We start from the raw sequence: 23,617 nt of genomic DNA, 5'->3' as shown, positions 1-23,617 counted from the left end.
AGTCATAACATCCATCTATAATGGGCATGGGCCCTTTCACTGGCTTGGCTGTGGAAACATCCCTAAAGTAGCAAATTCACTGACAGTGCCCCATGGTCTGAAAACCCCCCTAAAACCGATTTTGGGATGAGCCTAATGGGCCTTTTGGGATAAGTATCAACCCTGGGAGTGGAAGTGTGGTAAGCTGGAATACCTGATCAAAAAAAATCGTATAATTTGCATAGGAAATTTATGAATTAGTTAAGATTGTATGAGCGTTGCGCGTTATCTCACTTTTCTGTAACCTACATTCCCACAGAACCCGGTCTACTAAGACTGTACTAGAGCGGGTTAAGACACTATTAATACTCATCAAAAAGCTGTTGTTTTACTACTGAGCCAAAATTACCATTCTGTTTGTAAATAGTGTTGTGTCACTTGAAGCGGCGCTGTGCGATCACATAAACAGTGGACCTCCTGAGAAATTTCAACACTCGGCAAAGCCTCAAACCTTTGAAGAATGAAAATTTAAACATGAACTTTAAGAACTTGCACACTGTCTACCATTTGAGAAGAATAATTGAGTAATTTTGCCTTTTAGTAAGACATGTGGTGATATATAGCTTATATACACTATATATGTTATTATAGTCTTCATATTCGTGTGGGTGTATGATTAGTGGTACTTGACTGTCACGCTTGATGGTCCAGTTAAACCTCCGTAGAATGTCGCTGGAATTATCTTTCAAAGGCTGTCTGCTATTAAAATGCTTTGAGAGGAATTGAAAAACCTCAACAGTGCAGATAATCTGTTAGCTACTACTTACAGAATGTTTGCTTTTTAAAATGCAAAAATTAAGGCGGCCACTAAGTGAATGTATTTACTGCTAAAAGTTTACAAGAAGATGATTTTTATTGGCCAATTTTATAGGTGGAAACCAATTTATCGCTGTAATCATAGGTAATTAACTCATTTATTCAAAAACTAGTTACTAATATGCACAGTGTCATAGTAATTCCCTGTGGTGATCTATTGATACTCCGTAAAGCTTGATTTAGCTGTTAGTACTAGTAGAAACACTACCTTGTCTATGAAGATCTCTCTTCACTAGTTGCATGTAAGTCAATAGCCACATGTTTTATAACACCTATTTTAATATTAGCCTAAAAAATGACCAAAACAAACTACTAAAAATTATATGAAGGAAACTAATTACTTCTGTTGTCTTTGAGCAAAAAGCTATTAAAAGAATATTTTTTAATAAAAACTAGAAAGAATTAGGGACTTTAAATGCTGAACCAAACATAAAGAGTCTTAAATAAAAAATCTGTCTTTGTATTGATTCATAACATAACCATAATAATATATGACATGACAATCGCCATGATCTAGTTACGGTGACAATTCAATGTCTGTCGGTGGGTGACAGCGGACGCTTCTTGCGTCAACAAATCCTTTAAGGATTGCCAATGCTTGACAGGTGTACTATACCGCTACTAGTATGAATGCATAACTTCTTATTTAGAATTCAACATTTAAATATTTATTAAGACTGAGTTGGCAGAAAAGAGATAAAAAAGAATCAATGCGTAAGGTTGTTTACAACAAGTTTTGATCAATGGTTGGTTGCTTTCATTTAGCGACAAAGCTGGAACTAATGTGGCGCAAGTTACAAAAACCTACAATTAATTAGGCTTTATAGGCTATCTTTGTTATCACTGGTTTGCTTGCTTCGAAAATTTATTTTTGCTAGCTTCCTGCGTTACATGGTAACACGGTAAACCAATAAGTGTTCATGTTCATTTCAAGCGTGTTCAACCAAACCCATTCACCAATTTAAAATGTAATAAAAAGAACAGAAGGGGTATTGAAACATCTGTGATAAATGACCAAAAAAACTATTGCACGTTTCGTTAATTACTTCTAAAGTAGTCGCCGAGCCATCATATTTATGGTTTCATAGTTTCTACTATAACCATTTTTGGATTAGCGTCCAAATTGTTTGTGAGCCACAACTAATTACTCTTTTCGGATAGAAAATTTATATTTCCCATTTAATGAGAAATCACGCACTTAGAGGCAAGCAAAGAAAGATGGTAGCTAAAAGATTTAGCAGCGTGGTGTACACACTTTCTGCTTTTCTTCAAGCTCTAATAGTTATAAATTAATTATATTAATAAACTCTATTTCGTCATTGTTTATGTCTGTCTGTTAGTCTGTGTTGGCACTATGGGTTTCCTATACGTTTTTTGGTCTATTTCATCCTAACGTCACACGCACATGCTCTTTAGCTTTCTGTCAACAGTCTAAAATATTAAATTGGGATCAAAACTTTATCTGGTTTCTAGGAATCAGCCTCTTCAACTTTCACCTCGGGGCTAGCTTTTTGACAATGCAAAAAATCTTGGGCATCTCCGGGCCTCATGCTAGTTATATTGATACTTTGTTATAGTTTCGATATGATTTTATAGCACCACGACTTGCTCTCATTTCATCATGTAAAATAGGAAAAGAGAGCATAACTTCTTGTAACTCACATCTAGTTCAGTCTCATATTGGTTACATAAATATTCATAATAGCCTGTTTAACCTACTAGCTATCTGAGGATAATGTAAGAAAGCTTCTTGCACAGTTAACAGAAATACACTCGTGTAGTAACAGTTCCTTTCTACGAGAGCATCTCTCGAGGAGTCTTCTATGATGTTCGACTAACTGTTAGATGGGAACATGTCTGGGCTTCATGAACAATGCAAAGACATCAGAGAGATGGCTAGCTCAGGTTTGATTGGTATGTCTTCTGGTATTCCACTAGTGAATGTTTCGAAAATTAAGTGAGATCATGCCGCTGAACAAATATTCATTACAACAAAGATTAAGTGAGTAATTTTTAACCGAGTTAGAGGTCTATGAAAGCATTTCTAATGCGCTCAATGACAGCATCATCATTTCATGTATTGCTAACAGCTTCTTCTGCAGTTCAATAGTTTTCTTTATCCCAGTTCACATAAGTTGCTATTTTAATGGGAAATATGTAGGATATAGATGTAAATGCCTTGCACAGCTAAACCTTTTGGTCCATATCATATATTTTACATGAGAGGATGGGGACCAACGTGAATAAGGCTTTGTCATTGAGGCATACTGCCTGTGATTCATTGTTGCAAACCGTAGAAAAAGTGACAAAAATATATCTATGAGTAAGCAAGCATGTTTCATAAAGCACTTACGTTTTTTTTATTGCTCATATTATTTATGGTATTACACATTTTTTGTTTTTATTAATATTATCATTACTTGTTTTTTATTATTACAATATTATTATTTGTGGTACACCTTTTGTTTATTACAAATATTATTTATGGCATAATATCTTGAATTCCAACTCCATGTAAGGACCATGTTGTTGGCAAAGATTATATTTTCAGTACTTCTAAAGATGTTGCCACCATTTTGGTCAAGTAGTAACAACTCCTAATTTTCAAACCTGTTTCACAGTTCTTCGTTCTAGTACATGTATATACCATATACAAAGGAATTTATGCGTTTCACACTAATTGTAGGCAAAGGAGCCACAGCATGCGGTGTCATTGGAGCTGCCATGCTAGCTGCAGGATTTGTCTGTCTTGTGGTTGGTTGGAGCTCAGCAGAGTTGCCAGAATATGGGTATCTGCTTTCATTAATAAAATATTAACATATGAAATAGTATTCTGTAGGTATCCTGAAAGTCCCCTCAATTATCTAACCTTGCAATCCAGTAAGCTTAAAAGTAGTGTAGAGTATCACCTGCTTATAGAAGCTTCTTAGGTGATTCTCCATGGCTAAAAATACTGATTACACAATTAACCTAAGGTTCTTGAACAGATCTCATGTATTGAAACGATGATAGACCGATATTGCTGTGCATGCTAGCCTATATCCATCAAGAATTTGTGAATGGTTTTGTATTGCAACCTTTTTCTTAAAAAAACAATGAACCCATTTTTTGCTACTTTAAATCGGAATACATGTACAATATTTGTAATTATGTATTTTTAAGGTGTGATGTTAGCAAAACAAAGTTGCTATCAGTGTGTTTGATAAATTATGCTGCATTATTTTTAAGCCAGTACACTCTCCGACACCCTATATTATGTTGCAAAGAGATGGGTAAACAACTACAAATATAACTACTAAAGGTTTTTAAATTTTCAATAAACTCCGGTCCAGTTTACTAGTAGAAAAACTATAAAACTGTATAACTGGATAAATGTTTAAAGCAATCATAAATTCTGCGCTGTCTTCTAATTACTTTTATTATATTTCTGTTCTCACAGAATTTATAATAGTAGGCCTATATTAAATATGTATTATATAAAATTAAATAATATCATATATAAATATTAATATATTGTAAATATATTATAATATCATATATAAATAATGTTTATTTTAGAGAGCATTTGCAAAGAGTAAAAAGCAACCCATTGTGGTTTGCCGGTATGATACTCCTCTTAGCCAGTGGCACACTGCTTGCCCTCTCCCTCACAATGTGTGTTTGTCTGTGCTTATATCAGTCAAGTACTGGAGCCCGCAGAATGCCACGAGTAAGTTAGCAGTCAAACTAATTCCACAAAATGTTCCTGTTTCGGTTTTTAAGCGCTGATAACAAACTATGGTCAGGTAATACACCGTCTATCAAAGGAAAGCTGCTCTTTTAGAAAAGTTTGACCTATTTGCATGGGTTTGCGATACTTCTTTTGGAGTATCACTGAAGAGTTTGCTACATAAAAACAGTTTTTGTTGTTGAGTATTATATTAATTACTGGTAGTGAACAAATTTGCTTTTTAACCTGACATGAAAATTTGTTGGTGTATCTGTTGTCTAACATAAGGTCTCAATAATGAGACTTTTGAATTTGAACATACTTCACAAGAGAGAATGCATGGTTTATATTCCTACTTTTATATAAAGCAAGGCTGTAGACTCTATTCTATTGTAGAAAGCTATGACGAGTGAGAGACAGCTTTCCACACCATCAGGATCTTTACCACCAATGACAGAAATAGACACCTGTGCCGCTTAGCTTCTACAAACTATATTTGAAGTTTTTTCAAATTTTTGGTGCTGAATTAAGGTTCTTTCATGATTACCAGTCTACATAAATCTCAGTGTTTGTTTGTTATCTGTCAATAAAGCTATAGGAACGAAAAATCTGCTTCGCACTGGAATTGAACTTGAAACCTCCAGTTTTGCAGACAAGCGCGCTATCCATTACAGTACGCTTCCAGGTGGCCATACTATGGAATAATTGTGCACATCATACTTATTGCACTTGCCAATCTTTAATGCTGATTGGTTAAAATAACACAATTAATGCTTCAGCTAGCACGCTTGAAGATCATGATAGTGTGAGAGATCATGATGCGATCTTTGTTCCTATCATTGGCTTCAGAGAGACGAACACAGCTCTTATTACAGTAAAGATTTAGACTGACCCAAGTTATTTAAATTTATTGGGTAAGAAAACTTAGCAAATAAAAATAAATTTTCTATGCAAAAGCTTTTTTTTAAAGATAACACTAAAATAAACCAAGGTTCCATAACTCAAACCTGAGAGCTGTAGAAAGCAGTAGGTTATTACTAATAATCTGTTTCAGCATTAAGGTTGATCATCATCTGATTTATCTGTTAATTCTTGATGACGAAAAGCTATAAAAAGTCCATATTCATGGTCACATGATTATAACATGAAAATAGCTCCAATAATTAAGTAAATGGAAGATAGGCAGACAGTGTACGACAATGGTGAATTTGGCAAGCCGGTGAATCAACAATGCGAGGCATGGCTGTTTAGCCGACTCAACAGCTGATTGGTTGTTGAGTTAATTCCGGTTGAGAAAACTGAGATTGTCCTTTCAAGCTAGACAATTTTTTCACTACAACTAAATTGTCTATTTGTTAACCGAGGTCTGCGGCAGGTCAATCTATCTGTATACTCTTCTGTCTATCCTGATAAAAATCTATCCCTGTTATCTAGATTTGAACAACCTTCATCTGGGAGGATCAACCTGTCCAACGTAATTCTTTAACTGTAAATGAAGCGGCTGAAGCGACACCCATGGTTGAAATGCGAGAGAACCTATAGACTTGTACAAAACCTAATACTTTTTATTTCAATCCAGTCCTTCATGAACAGTGTCTTAAATCATTTGTTTCAATGTCCTGTTAAAGATGAACGTACACAAAAGTTTTATCAGATTTTATCAGAAAGTCTTTGTATTTTTCTATTGTTTGCGATTGTTTTCAAGTTTGAAATGTTCTGACTGCCAGAATGTTTTAAGATTAAAATCTCCAAAACTTGATAGCGGTTAAAACGTGCAAAGCAAAAAGACGTGTGAAATGACATCACTAGTTGCTACTGTTGCTGTACTTAACATTGTCTATTGCAATCAAGTTCCATCTTTGCGCGTCTTTAATTCTATCGATCTCTTTGAAACTATAAATATCATAATGACGCTTTTGGTTGATCCAAACATTTGCCCTAAGCGGTTGATCCAAGCTTTACATGAAGTTTTCTCTATTTTAATCTTGAAACATTTTAGCAGTCAGATCACCTCAAACATAAAAAACAATTGCAAGTGATAAAAAAATACTGATACTTTCTGATAAAATCAACAAAAATTGTGTATGTTCACCTTAAGGATGCTCAACTACACCTCAACTACACCTCAACCACACCTCAACTACACCTCAACTACACCTCAACTACACCTCAACTACACCTCAACTACACCTCAACTACACCTCAACTACACCTCAACTACACCGCAACTACACCTCAACTACACCTCAACTACACCTCAACTACACCTCAACTACACCTCAACTACACCTCAACTACACCGCAACTACACCTCAACTACACCTCAACTACACCGCAACTACACCATTAGCAAGAGGGAATTACTTTTCAAATGTGTGATTCCACACGAAGACAAATACTCAGCAAGCTCTCTCAATGTGAAATTCCCAGCATTATCACTCATCAAATTTCCTAGATATCCATACCGAGAAACTACCTATATTACATTATGTTGTTCGATGTGATACTACCCATGAAAGTTATCTTTAGCCACTTACTGCGGCAATCCATCGGCATCTCATGAGTAACAATCACGAATGGGCCTACACAGTCAATGCCGCACTTCCAGCAAAGCCGGTTGTGGTAATTTCAATGAGTGTAGAGTAGTAGCTCTATTAATACGGTACATGATGCATCATTGAGTTTACACATTCCACAAAAATGAATAGTATTTTCAATCAAATTATCCATACATATTTTTAAACCAGTAGAGTGACCGAATTTATCTCTTAGATTTAGTGGCACCCTGATGAGTCTCACGCTCTACACCAATAACTCGATTTTGCATAGATTCAAGGACTACAATACTGTCATCTCTGAACAAAAACTCATTTTTAAGTTTGTACTAAAAAGAATCTAGTACATTTGACTGAATCGTCCCATCGGACCTGGTAATTCAGTGCCAGAATTTACCATAGCCGCTATTCCGGAATCATCTTTTGCAAGTGTCCTGTAATTCACAGGCAGCCTAAGCGTAGTGTGCTATTACATAATCAACACATTTGTCATGTTTTATGTCCAAGTTATATACATGTACTTTTAAGTCGAAAGTGCTATCTGGCTACTCGATGCTCAGGGTGTTTGGACAATGCGGCATCATATATAGAAACGTGTTGTGATCAGTCTTAAGCCAAAACCGTTTTCCCAGCGGTAAATATAGCACCTCAACTGACCAAATGCATGACAAAGCCCTTAAATCAAAGATATTGTAGTTTAACTCAGTATCTGAAAGGATTTTGAAGAAAATACCGCTATTCGCTCTGACCCATATTTTTTGTTCTTGGCTAAAATACGCAATTAATCCAAACATCACTAGCATCAGTAGTCTCAAGACTGCCATCACTAAATAACAAAGCTTAGTTGGCAGTATCTGCCATGGTTTTATCATTTCACAAAAGCAACTTGCTTTTTGAGGTACACGCTGTAATCATTCCTCTTATACCACCTGTTATGACAGCCCTGAAACAAACCTAGCACAATATTGGATCATCCTCAAACAATTTCCCAAGTCTCTTCTAGTTTTACACTCCATCGACTATTCCATCCAACAGCTATTTTGTTATACAAAAGTGTAATACCATCACAACTGATACAACTTACAACAAACTTGACACTAGATTGTCTGTGTCTACACTTAGAGTCGTGTAGGATGAAACCTACCTTAAGCCTGGTTCCCAGATACTCCGCAAGCACCGATGACAGCACCGCAGGGCTATCAGCGGTGAAAGGTGAACCTACGCACCGAGTACCGCTGGTAGTTGCCAGCGGTCAACGCAAGAGTTAAGCGTGTTTTAACTTTGGCGAAGAACCCCAGTCCAAACTTCTCCAAAATGCACTGTACAGGTGAAGGTCAGCACTTTCGAGGTGGCACGGCTAGCGGTCATTTTTATGCGATCACCAGCGACACAGCTTTATAAGAACATTGGCTGCCGAGCCTAGCGTCGCAAGTGTTTTGCTGCGCAAAATTACCGCCGGGTTTTGCATTCAATATGGAAACCAGGCTTTACCTAACCGCTCAACAACTGCTTTGAGGTTAGCATTCAGAGATTTTACACCACTACCAATCCAAATGCCATCCAAATACCAGACAAACCTTGTGATACTCATCTAGTACTCTTTCCATGAGCTTGCTACAGAAACTTTGTGCAGGAATCAGACTGAATGTAATCGTAGTCCACCTGAACAGACCTTGAGCAGCAATTAATGCTGTCACATCTATAGAATCACCAGTATCACAGGTATCTGATTATATGGAGCTTTTAAATCCATAGTGCTCAACACCTAACCTTATTTTATGGAATGCACTAGCTCTATATTAGACAGAGGAAAACATCTGTATATATAAAAACATAAAATTATGCTTTCTTACCAACCACCATCAAAGGCAACACCTACTCTCCTGAATCAATGAGCTTACTAACACTTTTAGAATGTAATTGATAGCCCTCTCCTCCTAACATCCCTCTCATCATCCCTCTCAACATCTCTCCCTCTCTCTCCCTCTTTTTTTCTCTCTCTCTCTCGCCTTCCCTCTCCCTCTCCTTTACTCTCTTTCTCTTCCTCTCTCTCCCTCCCTCTCTCTCCCTCCCTCTCTCTCCCTCTCTCTCTCCCTCCCTCTCTTTTCCTCTCACTCCCCTCTCTCTCCCTCCCTATCCCTTTTTCTCTCGCTCCCCCTCTCTCTCCCTCCCTCTCCCTTTTTCTTTCGCTCCCCCTCTCTCTCCCTCCCTTTCCCTTTTTCTCTCTTTCTCCTTAGAATTTACTTTGTTTACTCCACTTGTGCTAGAGCTATTTAACTGCAACAAGCTTGACTGGTGTTTTACTGATTCAGGTGCTCAGCAGATCTCATCAGCATCTTGTAATGTCATACATTGAGCTTGTCTATGCAGTTCAACAGTTCTTGGCAGTAAGTTCTGTCTCTCACTTTGTTGTCATTCACCTTTTCTGCTTTTTTTCACATTCTGCTCCACACTTATCATAACTACATCCTACAGTCTTTTCAAATCAAACACAAAATCATCAATGCTTTAATTCACAGTCTGCGCTCAAGCCTTAAACTTATTTCATTGTTTCATCACATGTTATATTCACATAGTGTGCTCAGATTGCATCTTTAGCTGCTGTCCAACTACTGTTTTAAACCTCCCAAAGACTCCCAATCTCCTCTCACATTCACTGAGCAAACTGGCAATAACATGAGATCTGCTGATTGCATTGTTCAGCTGACCGATCTTACCAAGTAACTAGTGATTATTATTCATTTTTACTGAGGTTTCACATTGTATATTTGGCTCAGAAGGATGAATCGAGAATGGAGGTAGAGGCAGACCTGCCAACCCAAGAGTGGGGCAATGCGTGAGATTTGGTTTTGGGGCAATTGATGTATCAATGATAGTATATATAAAATTGTGGAAATAGGGGCAAAAATCTCACGCATTTTCATTTTTTCTTTGGGGTGATTGCGTGAGTCTCACGCCCAATGCGTGAGAGTTGGCAGGTATGGGTAGAGGCTGAGGTAAAACTTACGTCAGCCGTCAGTGATTACCTGACTGAACACTTATTAATGTACCATTAACATTAGAATAATTTCTTTAGTGTCCTCCTTCAGTCACTATTTGTGTAAAACTTTAAAGTTCTTAATAATAGGCAGCTCTAAAATTAGGTTTAATCAATAGCAAACTTAATTTTTAATTTTTTATCTAAGCACGCACGAACTCTTCATCAGATGTCAGCAATCGCACTACCATAGCAAGAGGACAACTCCAACATAGTAAATGTAGTAAGTAGTACATGCGTATACATGTACGTACATATACATAAATCGTATTAGATTTACTTTACTGAACTTTGCAAAAGTTGTTAATTTTTACGTAAAACATTGAATTTAGCTGTTTGATGTTACTTATTTAGGATAAGTAGTAACTAGTAACATCTTCGTTGATATTTCGTAAGCCATTCGTTGCAGCGTGATAATTAAATTCAAACAAAGAGTTGTCTGTTCGGGCTGTATTTAAATAACGGGTGTAGTCGGCGCTTGAGTACAGAATCTAAGCTCAGGTCGGCGCTTACCCAGTGTCGTATAGGGACACTCAGAGCCATCGAGTGTAACACTCGATGTGTTACATCGAGTGTTACATGTTACATGTTACATCGAGTGTTACATGTGATGTGATGTGTGAAGTGTTACACTCGATGGCTCTGGGGACACTGTCCCTATATGACACTGCGCTTACCTAAGCACAAAATCGATTAAAATTTAGAAAATTTACCGTCTAAACTCTCAAATTGTGATATATTTTCATAGACGTATCAATTATGCCGCATTTCTTACGACCTCAGATTATTTTGCAGAGAGTTGCTCCAAGTACTTCATTGCGGTATATTACATGCATTTTACTAATAAGCCTTACGACACCTTGAAGTTACGGCGATTCCACAAAACCTTTCGCCCTTCCGACATCAAGAGTTGTCACTAACAACGTCTATGTGCAGACGACAGGTTTTTAGATTGTTTCTTAGGTGTAGAACGCTCGGCTGAATTGTCTTTATCTATTTGTAATACTTTTATTAACATACATATGTATTTTTTATCAATTATAAACAATTCCACCAAATTGGTTCTTAAAAATCCAAAACAATTTTTTTTCGACTGTATTTAGATTAATGGCGTTAGTAATTATCACGTTGAAGCACTCCACTACCTAATTTTATAAATTTAAAATTGATTTGAATGATGAGCAGTATAAAAACAAACCGTTATACGAATTATTTAGATAACGGAACGAGAACTGTCTATTATAATACCAACAAAAATTCTGCTTCGTCATATCTTCACATGTAGTGAATATTAGTATATTTTGTAGCAAGTTAAACTCTATAGAGCTTTCAAAGATGAATGACGTCCAATCGGCAGTTAACGATACAGGTAGTATCAATGAGACTGCAATATTTTCTGGATTCGAGATACTTATTCAGAACATTGGTGAGTATTTATTTAAACAAGCATTTAATTATCAATATCGAAATAAAAAAACCTCTCACTGATAGAAAATAAAAAGAAGACAAATGGAGAATGACAATTGCGCTTTAAAGTTTTTATTTAATAATCTCAATATTGTGCACTTGTTGCCTGAGGCGTCAACATTCCTTCGTGTTTGATAAGATTTGTTCACTGGGTGCCAAAAATGCTACCTTGAAATACATAGTAGAAAACAATTGTCTAAGATTCTTACATGCATAAGATTGTGTGTGAAATTCCCATTAGATTTACTATGCACCTTAGTTCACTTTGCTGTACTATGCATATTATTGTGCTTATGTTCAAAAAGGCTCTCTTGACTGCACAACCAGGAAATAATTAGTTGTACACTATGTATAGATAGCTTAATGAGCTATTTTGCGCTGCCCTCTTTCACGGCTTCAATACTTTGAAGAGTATAAACCATTCATGACAAATTAAAGAAAATAACTAAAAATACCTAAAATTTATAAATCTCTCTCATACTCTGGCCCAGTGAGATCCCTCCGTGAGCATCATTGTGATAGCAATCATCACGATTCACTGTGTTCCTGCTACATTTTGCAAACTGTTAAAATTCAAAGCCCTTGCAACACCCTTCATCATGTATCTTAAATGCCCTTTACTCCCAAAATTGTCTAATGATCCTAAATAAATGAGGAACACGCTTGGGCCTACGATTAATGAAAAGGTCACTTTATTAGATGTAAGTGTATTAGTTTCTATTTCATGGATTTTTACTTCTTGGGGGGATGCCAGTCCTGATTACCCACGAAAATTGAGGATTTGCTGTAATAGTAAAAAGCAGATGATCAATAAAGTATTTTTTCCTTTTTATCCCCGGATGTGTTGAGTATATTGGATATATTTTGATGTGAAAACAGCAGTAGGCAGAACATAAAATATAGAACAAAACTTATTGATAGTGCCATGGAGAAAATATTTTAAACTCTTATTTAATTACTCACTTACTCATTTGTTGTCATTATAATTCTGAAACAACAATTTTGAAAAAATTAATCCAGATAGAAAACTTTCTGATAGATGCATTATGAATCCACTTTTATTACAAACCTTTTTTATTGGAGCAGATTTTGTAGCATTAGATAATACCCCGAGAGCAAACTTAGCTAGTATTTGTCTTAATTTATTTTGCAAATGTGAGGACATATATCATATATACCGGTAAACTCAAAAATTATTATAATAAATCAATAATAATAAATTACCGGTCATTATTACAATTATGATGACACAGTACATATAATCTGACAAGTTCAAATGCTATTATCAATTCAAGTAGCAATCGCAAATTTTAATCGGAAATTAATCAAAAGGTTGTCACATGAATTACAGAAATGTTCGAATTAACCCAAGGTAAGGATATCCTACGGCTAAATTGGCAGACCGTACCATATCTTTATTTTTTGTTTCATTACCGTTATGATCAATTTTTATCACAAAGCGTCTGAGGCTTGAGAATATTATTGACAGCGCACTGTAACTAACACTAGGCTAGGGTTTTAAATACATGTACCAGCATCATATCACCCAAGCTGCTCTCGATGTTTATGTTACAAGGGCTAAGCTTTTTGGAATATCATAGACATTTACTTCAATTTTATGACTGATCAATTATCTTACAAAATATTGCTTGGGAAAATGTCCTTTGGGTTTTTGGTTTTATTAAATCTAAACTACTTTTTTTAAATCAAATCCTGAACCACTTTTGAGTATGACCAAATCATATCAAAGGAAATTTGTTTCAAATATTTGAGGATCCAAGTATTTGAATCACTACTGATTTACACAAAGCTTTGCTAACAACCCAAACTGTCTTATGCAACTTGATTTTCAGTTTTGTGTCCCACGACTGCAGCTTGGATGAACTATCATGATTGCTACTCTTAAGTGCAAGCATTGAAGTACAGCTGTTATTAACTCTAGCTGCAGTAATAGAAAAAATGTTGAGACTAATACTAGGGAATTTCCTGTTAAGTTCTCAAAACTCTTTAACACTCTCAAGAGCGTCAAGTTTGGAGTCAAGCCCTCATTGAAGAAAGTTTCCATAACATTTTGATTGAGCAAAATTTTAGTATTGCGTTTGCCGATCATTATGACTGGTTGGCTACCTATCAAGTACTATTTCTGTGTCGAAACTGTAGGAGCAGTCCTGATTTAGGCAGCTGCTTATTGGCGTTTAATTTCTGTCTTAAGTAATGTAAGATTTGGGTAGCATCTTTTTTGTTCTCTCTGCTTAGTTTTTCAGCCCACATACATGTACCACCAGCATACATGCTGACCCATGTTGCAACATCTACTACAATTATTTTCGGTCTTTCCGCTTTTAAATTATTATTGTTGGTTTTGCCTTTTTGAAGTGAAGTTTCTTGGTTTTAAAAAATAAATGAAATTGGAATACTTACATTAAAACTGCTGTTGACTGTGTAAGTCCTGTATCCTTGTTTTATTGATAACTAGAGAGCATTACAATAGAGGCTCAACATTTCTACCTCTTCCAGGTATGCACATCAAAGTCATGTCCTTCAATTTTTTTTGTTTCTAAACTTATGTTTGTTTTCAGTAAGAGAGAACAACATCAAGAAAAGCCTAATAGCCAGGAAAAGACTCCAAGCCAATGGTATGTTAACTTTTCCTAAGACAATGCTCTTTTTTTAAATAGAATTTCATGGTCAAACCTTGAGTTACATTCACCTCTGCATATGACTTTTTCAACATCTGATGTAAAATTGCTGCAGATTTTTGTGTCAACCAACATATAAAGTAATTTTTAACATAATCATTTTAAATTCATCAAAGCATTACACTTTAGAAGTAAAAGTAAAGAAGATGGTTAAATTCAAAAGAAAACATTAAAATCCTTAGAAAATGTATAAACTATGATAGTTTAAACTATATCTAGTGCAAGCTAGAGTAAGTTATGGTGTGTATTACTATCACTCACTCTATTATCAAACTTACACAACCTCAAGCCTACTTGTCTGTTCAGGTGTCTCCAAGGTAAAGAAAGGAAATGACAACGGATTTAATTTCACTTACTATTACTTTATTAACTTAGTTTTTACATATCAATTAGAATTTTACATTTACACAATGTTTTTATATAATGCATAGGCTATATGTATTTACTTGAAGTATTTATCATTGTATTTTAGCTTTGTAATGAATTATGCAGTGCTATGTGTTCTGATATGTTCTTATGCGTTTTTTATGCGAATGTCAAAATGGTTATTTTTGTACTTTCATCATTTGAAATTTCTATGAGGACAAGAGTATTGATTTTCTTGCTATAATTTGTTTACAAAAATATTTTTTGAAGACTCCATTCATTTCCAAGTGTTGGTTAGCTTCTAAAAAATCTGTTTTCTTTTGTCACTGTTGCACTAAATGGTCATGTGTAAGTCATTACTTAGCACTGGCATTTGCACAACTATCAGAAGATAGTTGTGCAAACTATCAGAAAATAGTTGTACATACTGGACAAAAGATGAAAATTTAATATAACAGTAATATATAAAACATAAGCGCTTAGTCTCCACTATTTTATACAATTAATTTTTGCACAGAAATTTCAGTTACATATTGTAATACTTATTAGTAATTTTTCTCACTCAAAAGACTGATCTGCATGAGTTGATTTGCTAGAGAAAGTAAATTTAGGTTGGATACTTTTCTGTTCATGGCCAGGGGCCTTTTCTGGAATTGAAACCTGCCTGTTGTTCACAGGTCAAGTGCTTTCAACCACTGGACCAAATTTTGATCATGTTCTAAACAACTGTGTAATCTTAATAACCAGACTAATATTTATTGCCTCAGTGAAAAGCTACCAGCAAAATTTACCGGGTATTGTATTGCTTGGTTTTCAATGTTATTTTAAGAACTTGAGAAGGACATTGCGAAAAAGGAAGAGCAGATAAAACTTATGACAGATCGTACCAAAATCACATCTGAGCGAAATGACCAACATAAACGAACAAATTTGTTGCGACAAGCTAACATTGAGAGGTAATGGCTTGACATGTTGTGAATTAAATTCTGGTATGGAGTTCTACAAAAATTTAGTTTTTGGCTCATTATTTGAAATACTTGAATTATATTTGCAGGTTACGACAGCATTTGATGCTACTCGAAGAACATGAAAGCTCTCTCAAAAGACAGTTGATCATAAAAAATATGGGAATGCAACAGAGAAAGTAATGCTTTAGTATCTTTTCTCACTTGTTTGCTGTATTAAAGGATTGAGTAGTCGGTACAAAAGGTCATACATACTAAGCTCCATGTACTTCCAGAAGCGAATATCACAAGAAATCATCTAGTTCGATTAAGAATAGATGATTCTGTAAAGACTTGGGTTGGGCATTGACTATCTTCTTACCATTTTTTCTTTGGATCTGATAAGAGTAATGATACGGTGAATCCTCGTAGAAAGACTGGGGTTGATCAGCGTTAGTAGTGGGTTTTGTTATTCTGCAATAAGTAGTGGCTAGCCTATTTTACTCAAGGTATCCCAGGTGTATGCTTAGCTAAGAGCAACCCATACCCGCAAAACTGGCAGTCGAATTGGATATTGAACTCAGGTAAAGATTTGATAGCAATGTTTATCCTTACAAGTTGTGATGATAAATGGCACAGGAAGAGAAGTCTGGATCTTCAGTTTTTCAATCTGGATAAATTGTGTATGCAATAGAGTCAAAGAGCTAAAACTCATCATGACAATGAACTTGGAGAGATAGAAGCTACTGTACTGAGCCAGCTAAAGCACGCTTCATAGATTGGTCAATGTCAAAAGAAGATGAAAAGATATCACTCTAAAGACCAAACCTCGCATGAGGTCATTTAAAGGTTATCGGAAGACTACTGGCAAAATTCCACCAACACAATCGGCATTTTGGCATTATGAACATCATTTGTATGGAGCATGACAACATTGGCTCAAATTATTAGTTAGATAGTTCTGTTGCTATAAAATTGGTAGGCTATAATTGTTGGTTATATTATTTTTGTACATTGCGCTTTTATATCAACAACTTCATAGCTAAAATAGCGAATAAACCGGTTGGAGTGTCACCTGGTGCATCCAGAGATGAGGAATTTTAACAAACCCTGAACAACAAAAAATGAATTACTGAGAGTATATAAGAAATGAATTATGATGTCATAATTCAACTGGTGCGTATCTAGTATCAATAGAAAGACTGATGCTAGATAAATTTTACATCTATCATGCAGATGTAAAATTTCACACACAGCTGAATTTTCTTTGGATTTTATTCGGTACAGTTTTTAGATGATTTGCATTAGCAGCTTTTCACGTTTAAATTGGAGCACAAGCTAGAACTTTACGTAAGTTTCTATTTAACTTGTCTGAAGTTTTGGAAGCTTTAGTCAAATTTATGCCAGACTATTTTAAAACTGCTCAAATTTTTATCACAATCACATGTACCAGAAAATGTCAAAAGAATTTGCCAAAATTTTAACCAAATTATATAGAAATTGTAAAAAAACCATATCCACCCAGAGATCTACTGCAATTATGGATTGTATTTACCTATGTTGAATCTTCTGGTCATCAACATATATAGGTAAATATTCTATGGCCGATGTGGAGTGTCATATGGGCTAAACATATGTGTGTATATTTTTTACTCACATTGATTATATATATAGTTGACTATTGTATTTTTTCGCCTCTATTATCTTTTTAATCATTTGAATAAACTCTGCATTTAGATTCCACTTAATAAATTATCTCATTCTAAGAACCACCCATACTCTAACTTAACTCACTAACGGATAGCTGTTCAAAATCAATACCTGCCTATGAATTTCAGTACTTTATTTATATTGCTTCGTATAAAGATCAATAAACATTCATGCAGGCTATTACACAATAGTCTTAAAATGCAGCTAAATTTGCTTATAATTGTAGACAGTCTTTGGAGAATCTGAGAAAGAAAGGGGAGGTGACTCTTCAGGAACATTCAAAACAGTATTCTTCTATGGCAGTTGTGAATGAAATCAAGTGTCTGAGACGTGGTACAATGCCTCTTTCACCTGAAAACTCGTCATCAGATTTCACCAGCAGTACATCTGATGACACCCTTGCATCCTCCAGTAACAACAGCAGTTTTTGTGAGGATCACATAACTCTCTGCAAAAATATAATCACTTCTGACACCAGCAGCATTAGTCCTTCAAATTGTGTTGGTGATTATTGAATTATTTTACCTGCCTTTTAGTACAGATATTGCACTTGAAATGCCATAAAAAGCTATGAAAAGTGGCATACATGTGATCGTACATTTTCACTGCAGTTACCTAATATGGTATGGAGTGATTTGGTCGCAACCTTGGATTTCAATCCAATCACTGCCTAATGCCTGACTAGTAAATCAAGCTAGTAGTCTGACTACTAAATCAGGCTCCATACCTGATCCAGCAGATTAATATGTCACTGAAATATTGAGTAGGCATTCTGGTCATTTTTTCGCAGTTTGCTTAAATAAAGAGTGTTCATAACACTACTTTAGCAGCTTGTTAACACAAATACAATTGCCGGCAGGACTGACAAATAGTTGGTACTGTAGTGCTTCCATAGATCAAATAATGCAAAATAAATAATTTCATCTTTGATTTGGTAAAATTATGTTAGTCAATGCTTTGAATACTCTGTAAATTTTTGCAGCCAACAATTGTTATTGAATTGTACTAATGTGCAGAGTTGGAGAATAAAACATTGGAGAATGTGATAAACTTTATTAGGAAAGTTATTCTGTGTTTTAGGTGAAGAAGCAGAATCTGACATTCCAGAGCTCACAAAAGAAATACAAGATGAAGGCGAGCTAAAGACAGCAGCAGGCGATAAGACATGTTCTGAAATGGATGTTGATGAATGGTCTATGAATGATAAAGCAGCTGGAAAGATAGAAGATGGCTCACTTCCATCTCATTGCAAGATAACCAATTCCTCTGCAGGACAAGTTGTCACTAGCGCTTCTGAGAAATCAATTTCTCCAAGAATAATGACAGCAAATGTTGAGAGGACAAACAATTGTGAATTTGTTGTGCCAACCTTGCCTAGCCATGGTCGAGGACCGTCCAGTATAGATGTGCCAATAAGCCAAGGTGCCTCTGTATTTACCAATTCATCTGCACCTGTATATTCTGTGTCGACATCATTTTCTGTACCATCTGTATCTGTCCAGCAAATGCGGATCCAGTCACCTATTTATGTGGAACCTCTTTATGCCCATCCAGTGTTATCACCTGTAGTACATACAACTGCCAAAACTAACAGTGCAATAACCACACAAAACTATATTATACCATCAACTTCCTATCCAAAGCCTCTACAATCCTCGAGTTCGTTTGCAGCTGTGAGCAGTAAAATAGAGAATAAAGATGGTGAGAGTGAAAGTCAGCCGATGGAAACGACGAAAGGTAACGGATGTTTCATAGTCAGTGTAGAGTGGCAGTGCAATGGTGTTTGGTACAATTGATTTTAACTTAAACAAAGTTGGTGAAGTACTGATACTATTAGATTATGTTAGCGTGTGAATAGAAATGCAAACAGCAAAAGTTTTATTAACTTGTCATTGAAGAAAGGTATTTGAAGATATTGAGTGAAATAATATTTATTCGTGCATACCTACAGTATTTAGACATAACTTTACTTCATCTGAATTTACTACTAGACAATTGTGCTTGGAAGATTTGCCATCAAATAATCACATGACTTGAATTCTAGTACATGTTTCATTTTCCGGTGTTTTGGTTTTCCAGTAATTGAAGCAATTATATCCTTTCAACCAATGAATCAAGCAACCATTTATATTTTTTGCAACAATTCAGCAGTTGTAGTCCAAAAATGTACTTCTTAGCAATTGGTTAAATAACAATTACCCGAGATATTTAAAAAAGTATATACACCAATGTATTATTTTCTTTGATATAGCTATTATATTGTGTACATCTAGTTAGCCAAATAACTAGAGCTCAATCTTGTTTTGGTATCTTAAAACTCATGCCATCAGCAATGAGAATTTGATACCACATATCCGAACAAGCACTGCTTGAATTTTGCATTGTTCCGAGCTGAAATCAATATTTTAGCAAAACCTTAAAAAATTTATGAACTCTATTTGTATAGGATGGTTTTAGTGATCATGCTCTATTTGTGTAGTTATTAGATTGCAATGTATCTGTTTGTCCATTTTTAAAGTTTGATGAACATAGCCTATATTCTATACATTACCAATCTAAAACGAAATACATTTCATGAACTCCTTTGATGGTTAGTTTTATTGACACTTGAGCAGGTTTTTTAGCAAAAGAAACTTTGCACATAAGGTTACTAATATCTAGGTCATCACAGCAACACCGTTGAAGGCTAGTAAGCGAGAATTTAAGGCCAATCTTATGCTAGAATAAATGGCCTCTAAATTTTTGAATCGTGACCAACTTAGGTACATGTACTCCTACAAACCTCTTTGAATTATGTCCCTAAAGTTAATCAGATCAGCTAAGGACAACCTTTTTCAGAATCTCGTGCATGTTTGCCACTGATCTGATTATTTCGTTTCTTGCACAGCGACAGAGCAGCAACAACAGGGCCAACTACTATCTCCTGCAGTACAGGAAGAGCCTAGAGAAGATAAGTTTTTTGATGCCAGTGATACAATTGAAGACGGTATAGAGACACGCGGATGTATAGACAACTCCCAGCTAGATGAGAGTGCTGATCATTCAGCCACTTTTAGTATGTATTTTCTGTAAATGGTAGTTCTCTGGTACCTGTACGAATATGCATAATTATGGAAATTCAAGTTCAAAAAATTGTTTTTATGCTCATTTTGTACTTTGCCGAATTAGTGTTAGTGTGACTCATATGTGATAATAATGCATATTGATAGTTTGTGTTGCACTAAATCCTATTTCTGCTAAACTAAAAAATAACTCGAAAACATTTATGCTGTAATATATATTAAATATACAGCAAAGGTGTTGAAAATGAAATTAATTGTAAGTATCGGCACACTTTGTAAAAGAAAGTAACCAAAATTTTCATAGGTCTAGTGGTTGTAAGCATTATATCAAAATGCAGTGATTTTTATAGAATAAAATACAGCATTTTTATTAATACTCTGAATAACTCTATAAACATAATTGATTCACTTGACTTTCAATTTTACTGTCATTGCTACATTTTGTAGTTGTCCTATAAAATTTTAGTACATCAATTTGATTGAAATGGCAATCATAATTATCATACAATGGTATTTAAGCAAAATAGTCAGCTTTGTATTACATCATTTGTTTACGTTTTAGCTAAAATTTTGCTTTATATTCAGTCCTACTTATGGGTACCTTGTTTAATTTCTATCTGCAAACTCTGACTCTTAATCAAATCAGCGTATTGAGTTGCTCTCAATGTGGCTTAACGGTTTCAATGCAGATTTACCGGTATGTAAATACAAACATGTATTTACATACCTTCCCAAATAAAGTTTTGATCGTTTTAAGAAGCTAACGGGAAAATCAACTCAGAATTTTTGTATCTACAGTTGCAAATGTGACTATGTTTAAAAATCATGAGACTATAACCTTTTAGTAGGCTAGATGCTCACTTTTATCACCCCATCTGATGATATACAAAAAATTTCTTTAAAAACAAGTATTCATGATGTAATATACCTCATAAATGTAACATTGTTAGTAAGTTAACCAAGTTATCAGCTGATTGCTGTCAAAAGACCATATATCCTTTACCTTGGCAACTCAAAGTATCATTTTTAATTTTTAGGCCACACCTCTATTTTTAAATAGCGTGCCACTTGCAGACGAGATGAAGAAAGCTTCGTTGCTCTTGCTCAGATATACTACTGAGTCCATCCCTCCTCAGAACTTATTTAGCATGAGCGTTATTTGAACCAGATTTTAGACCATAAAGATTTATGTATTTAAGAGGTTTGCTGCATTTGTCGCCAACTAGCTAATTGCATTGCAGAGTCTGAATCTGGAGAAGGTAATCCATTTGAGATGCTTTTTGGGACCAATCAAAATGAAACAGACAAGAATGCATCTCAAGAAAATGATGGTTTCAGTTTCTTTGAAAACGCTAGTGATAACGGAGATAGATCTGCTGACGGCAACAAAGCTTTTGGTAAACGCTTAAAAGTTTGCATACTTACAAGAGTATGAGCTTAACTGATTGTTTTGGATATTAGACTAAAGGAACTTCAATCATGGCGTCATTCCACTACTGGTATTAAGATTAATAGATGTTAAGGTTTTAAATTGGTATCAACCAATTTCCTTTTACATAAATCTGAAAAATTGTATGCTTTCTTCAAATTGTTTCTTCAAATTACCATTGTTTTTGGTAACAGTATCTTAGATTACACATGATTACCTGAGCAATGTGCAGTAGGCACTCCTACAACATAAATAATTTGTTCCAGGAACGTTTACGTTATAGGGATTTTACGTTATAAGAACAGTAAATTGCATGTAAATTGCATGTAAATTGCGTAATCCGTTCCAAGATTTTTCCAAACTCACTCCTTTCAGCATACAAAAAGGAAAAACTTCACATAACTTTTTTAATTTGTGAGCTGTACCGTAGCTGCTGCAATATTAGTTTGCATCAACAACTTTTCTCCTTTTTATCTTCAATCTCACTGGTTTTATAGACCATGATTGAGGCAGTTTTACAATAAGTTGACGGAGATCGCACACCTTCGACGTTCATTTACAATGATTTGCTTATTTCTTCTTAACGGCAAAGTCTACTCTGCAGAGTAAAACTAATGACAAATATTTTATACGTCTACAAGAAAGCTAAACAAAATATTTAACAAAAAGTGATACTACATGTTCGTTGTATATCTGTATCTAGGGATCAAGGTTAGGATTAAAGAGAACTTTCGACAATACTACAACTCGTGACATTCGGATTGGTGGACCGACGCTGTAACACTTGCACCAATCGATCGCCTTTGTATTTATGAACATTTGCGCAGCTATCCTGTTTTCTGTTTTGTCGACACATCTGACGATCTATCACGATGAGCGAGACTGTTGCGAAAGTTATATAGATAATAAATATAATACTACTCGCACATCGTTTTATCTTTCGCAAGTGTGCTGAGATAAATTGATGTTCAAATCAATTTTGAGAACTTGCTCGACTTAACACTTTACGTTATGTGAAACTTTTTACATATTAGGAAGCAAAAACTTCACATGAATATGCATTATCTGGAATTTATTTTATTGGAGATATATGCTATAGGAGCGTCTACTGTAGCTCATAAATTCAGTGCACAATTTTTTTGTTTTAGTAAATAAAATATATCACGCGTCTCAAATGCAGTGATGAAAATTGTTACAACTTATCACATGCAAGAAACATACCATAATACTTATATTTACTAGCATTGTTAATTTAAGTTAATGCATGTTTATTTCCTAAAGACCAACAAATAAATAATGACATATACGAGTATATGTATTTTGTTATGAAAGAAATAATTAACCAAGCAACATAAAATATTTGGATTAGTGTTTGGATCGACTTTCCATTTTTGAACCATTTGGAGCATGTGAAATTTAAACAAAGCCATACAAAGCTTTGCAAACTAATCATTTTTTTGTAAAATTGCAGTCTTGCAATAATTTTTATTGGCTTTAGTTTTTATCGTAAATAATTTACCAGATATTAACCAGAGGTTTTATCGCTGTAGCATATCTTTACACTACAAACAGGTGACATCTTTGGATTTGGAGGGGGAGAAGAAGAGACCGATGACTGTAATGTAATGGAGAGGTTGTTTGGAAAAGCTGCTTCATCAAGAGGAGATACACACTCTACTTTTCCACCTCTATTTTAAAATTTAGTCTCGAAAACACATGACTAGTTGAAAACTATTGTTATCTTATTGTTTTATGTGATTCATTTATTTGTTCCACAGCAAGTT

The 23,617-nt window shown here is 35.0% G+C and overlaps 2 protein-coding genes across 4 annotated transcripts; both read left to right on the top strand.

Annotated features, from left to right (window-relative positions):
- Positions 1-978: 978 nt before the first annotated feature.
- LOC137391869 (uncharacterized) lies at positions 979-5,154 on the top strand. Of its 3 annotated transcripts, none has more exons than XM_068078417.1 (5): positions 979-1,097; positions 2,643-2,769; positions 3,542-3,644; positions 4,414-4,564; positions 4,961-5,154. In XM_068078417.1, exons 2-5 carry the CDS (start codon positions 2,709-2,711, stop codon positions 5,042-5,044), a joined length of 399 nt encoding a protein of 132 aa, XP_067934518.1. In that variant the 5' UTR covers positions 979-1,097; positions 2,643-2,708; the 3' UTR covers positions 5,045-5,154. The 3 variants fall into 3 exon arrangements, with proteins under 3 accessions (XP_067934518.1, XP_067934517.1, XP_067934516.1); XM_068078416.1 differs by having other exon boundaries at positions 991-1,097; positions 2,637-2,769; XM_068078415.1 differs by having other exon boundaries at positions 1,003-1,097; positions 2,614-2,769.
- Positions 5,155-9,911: 4,757 nt separating this feature from the next.
- Positions 9,912-23,530, top strand: LOC137390361 (uncharacterized). The gene is made up of 10 exons (XM_068076694.1): positions 9,912-9,955; positions 11,464-11,582; positions 14,203-14,259; positions 15,518-15,644; positions 15,743-15,832; positions 17,569-17,771; positions 18,423-19,079; positions 20,230-20,397; positions 21,646-21,801; positions 23,406-23,530. The coding sequence occupies exons 1-10, from the start codon at positions 9,912-9,914 to the stop codon at positions 23,528-23,530; spliced, it is 1,746 nt and encodes a 581-aa protein (XP_067932795.1).
- Positions 23,531-23,617: the final 87 nt, after the last annotated feature.

This window comes from Watersipora subatra, chromosome 3, assembly GCF_963576615.1.
Source record: "Watersipora subatra chromosome 3, tzWatSuba1.1, whole genome shotgun sequence".
NCBI classification, from domain to species: domain Eukaryota; kingdom Metazoa; phylum Bryozoa; class Gymnolaemata; order Cheilostomatida; family Watersiporidae; genus Watersipora; species Watersipora subatra.
This window is presented reverse-complemented; position numbering and strand designations above follow the sequence as displayed.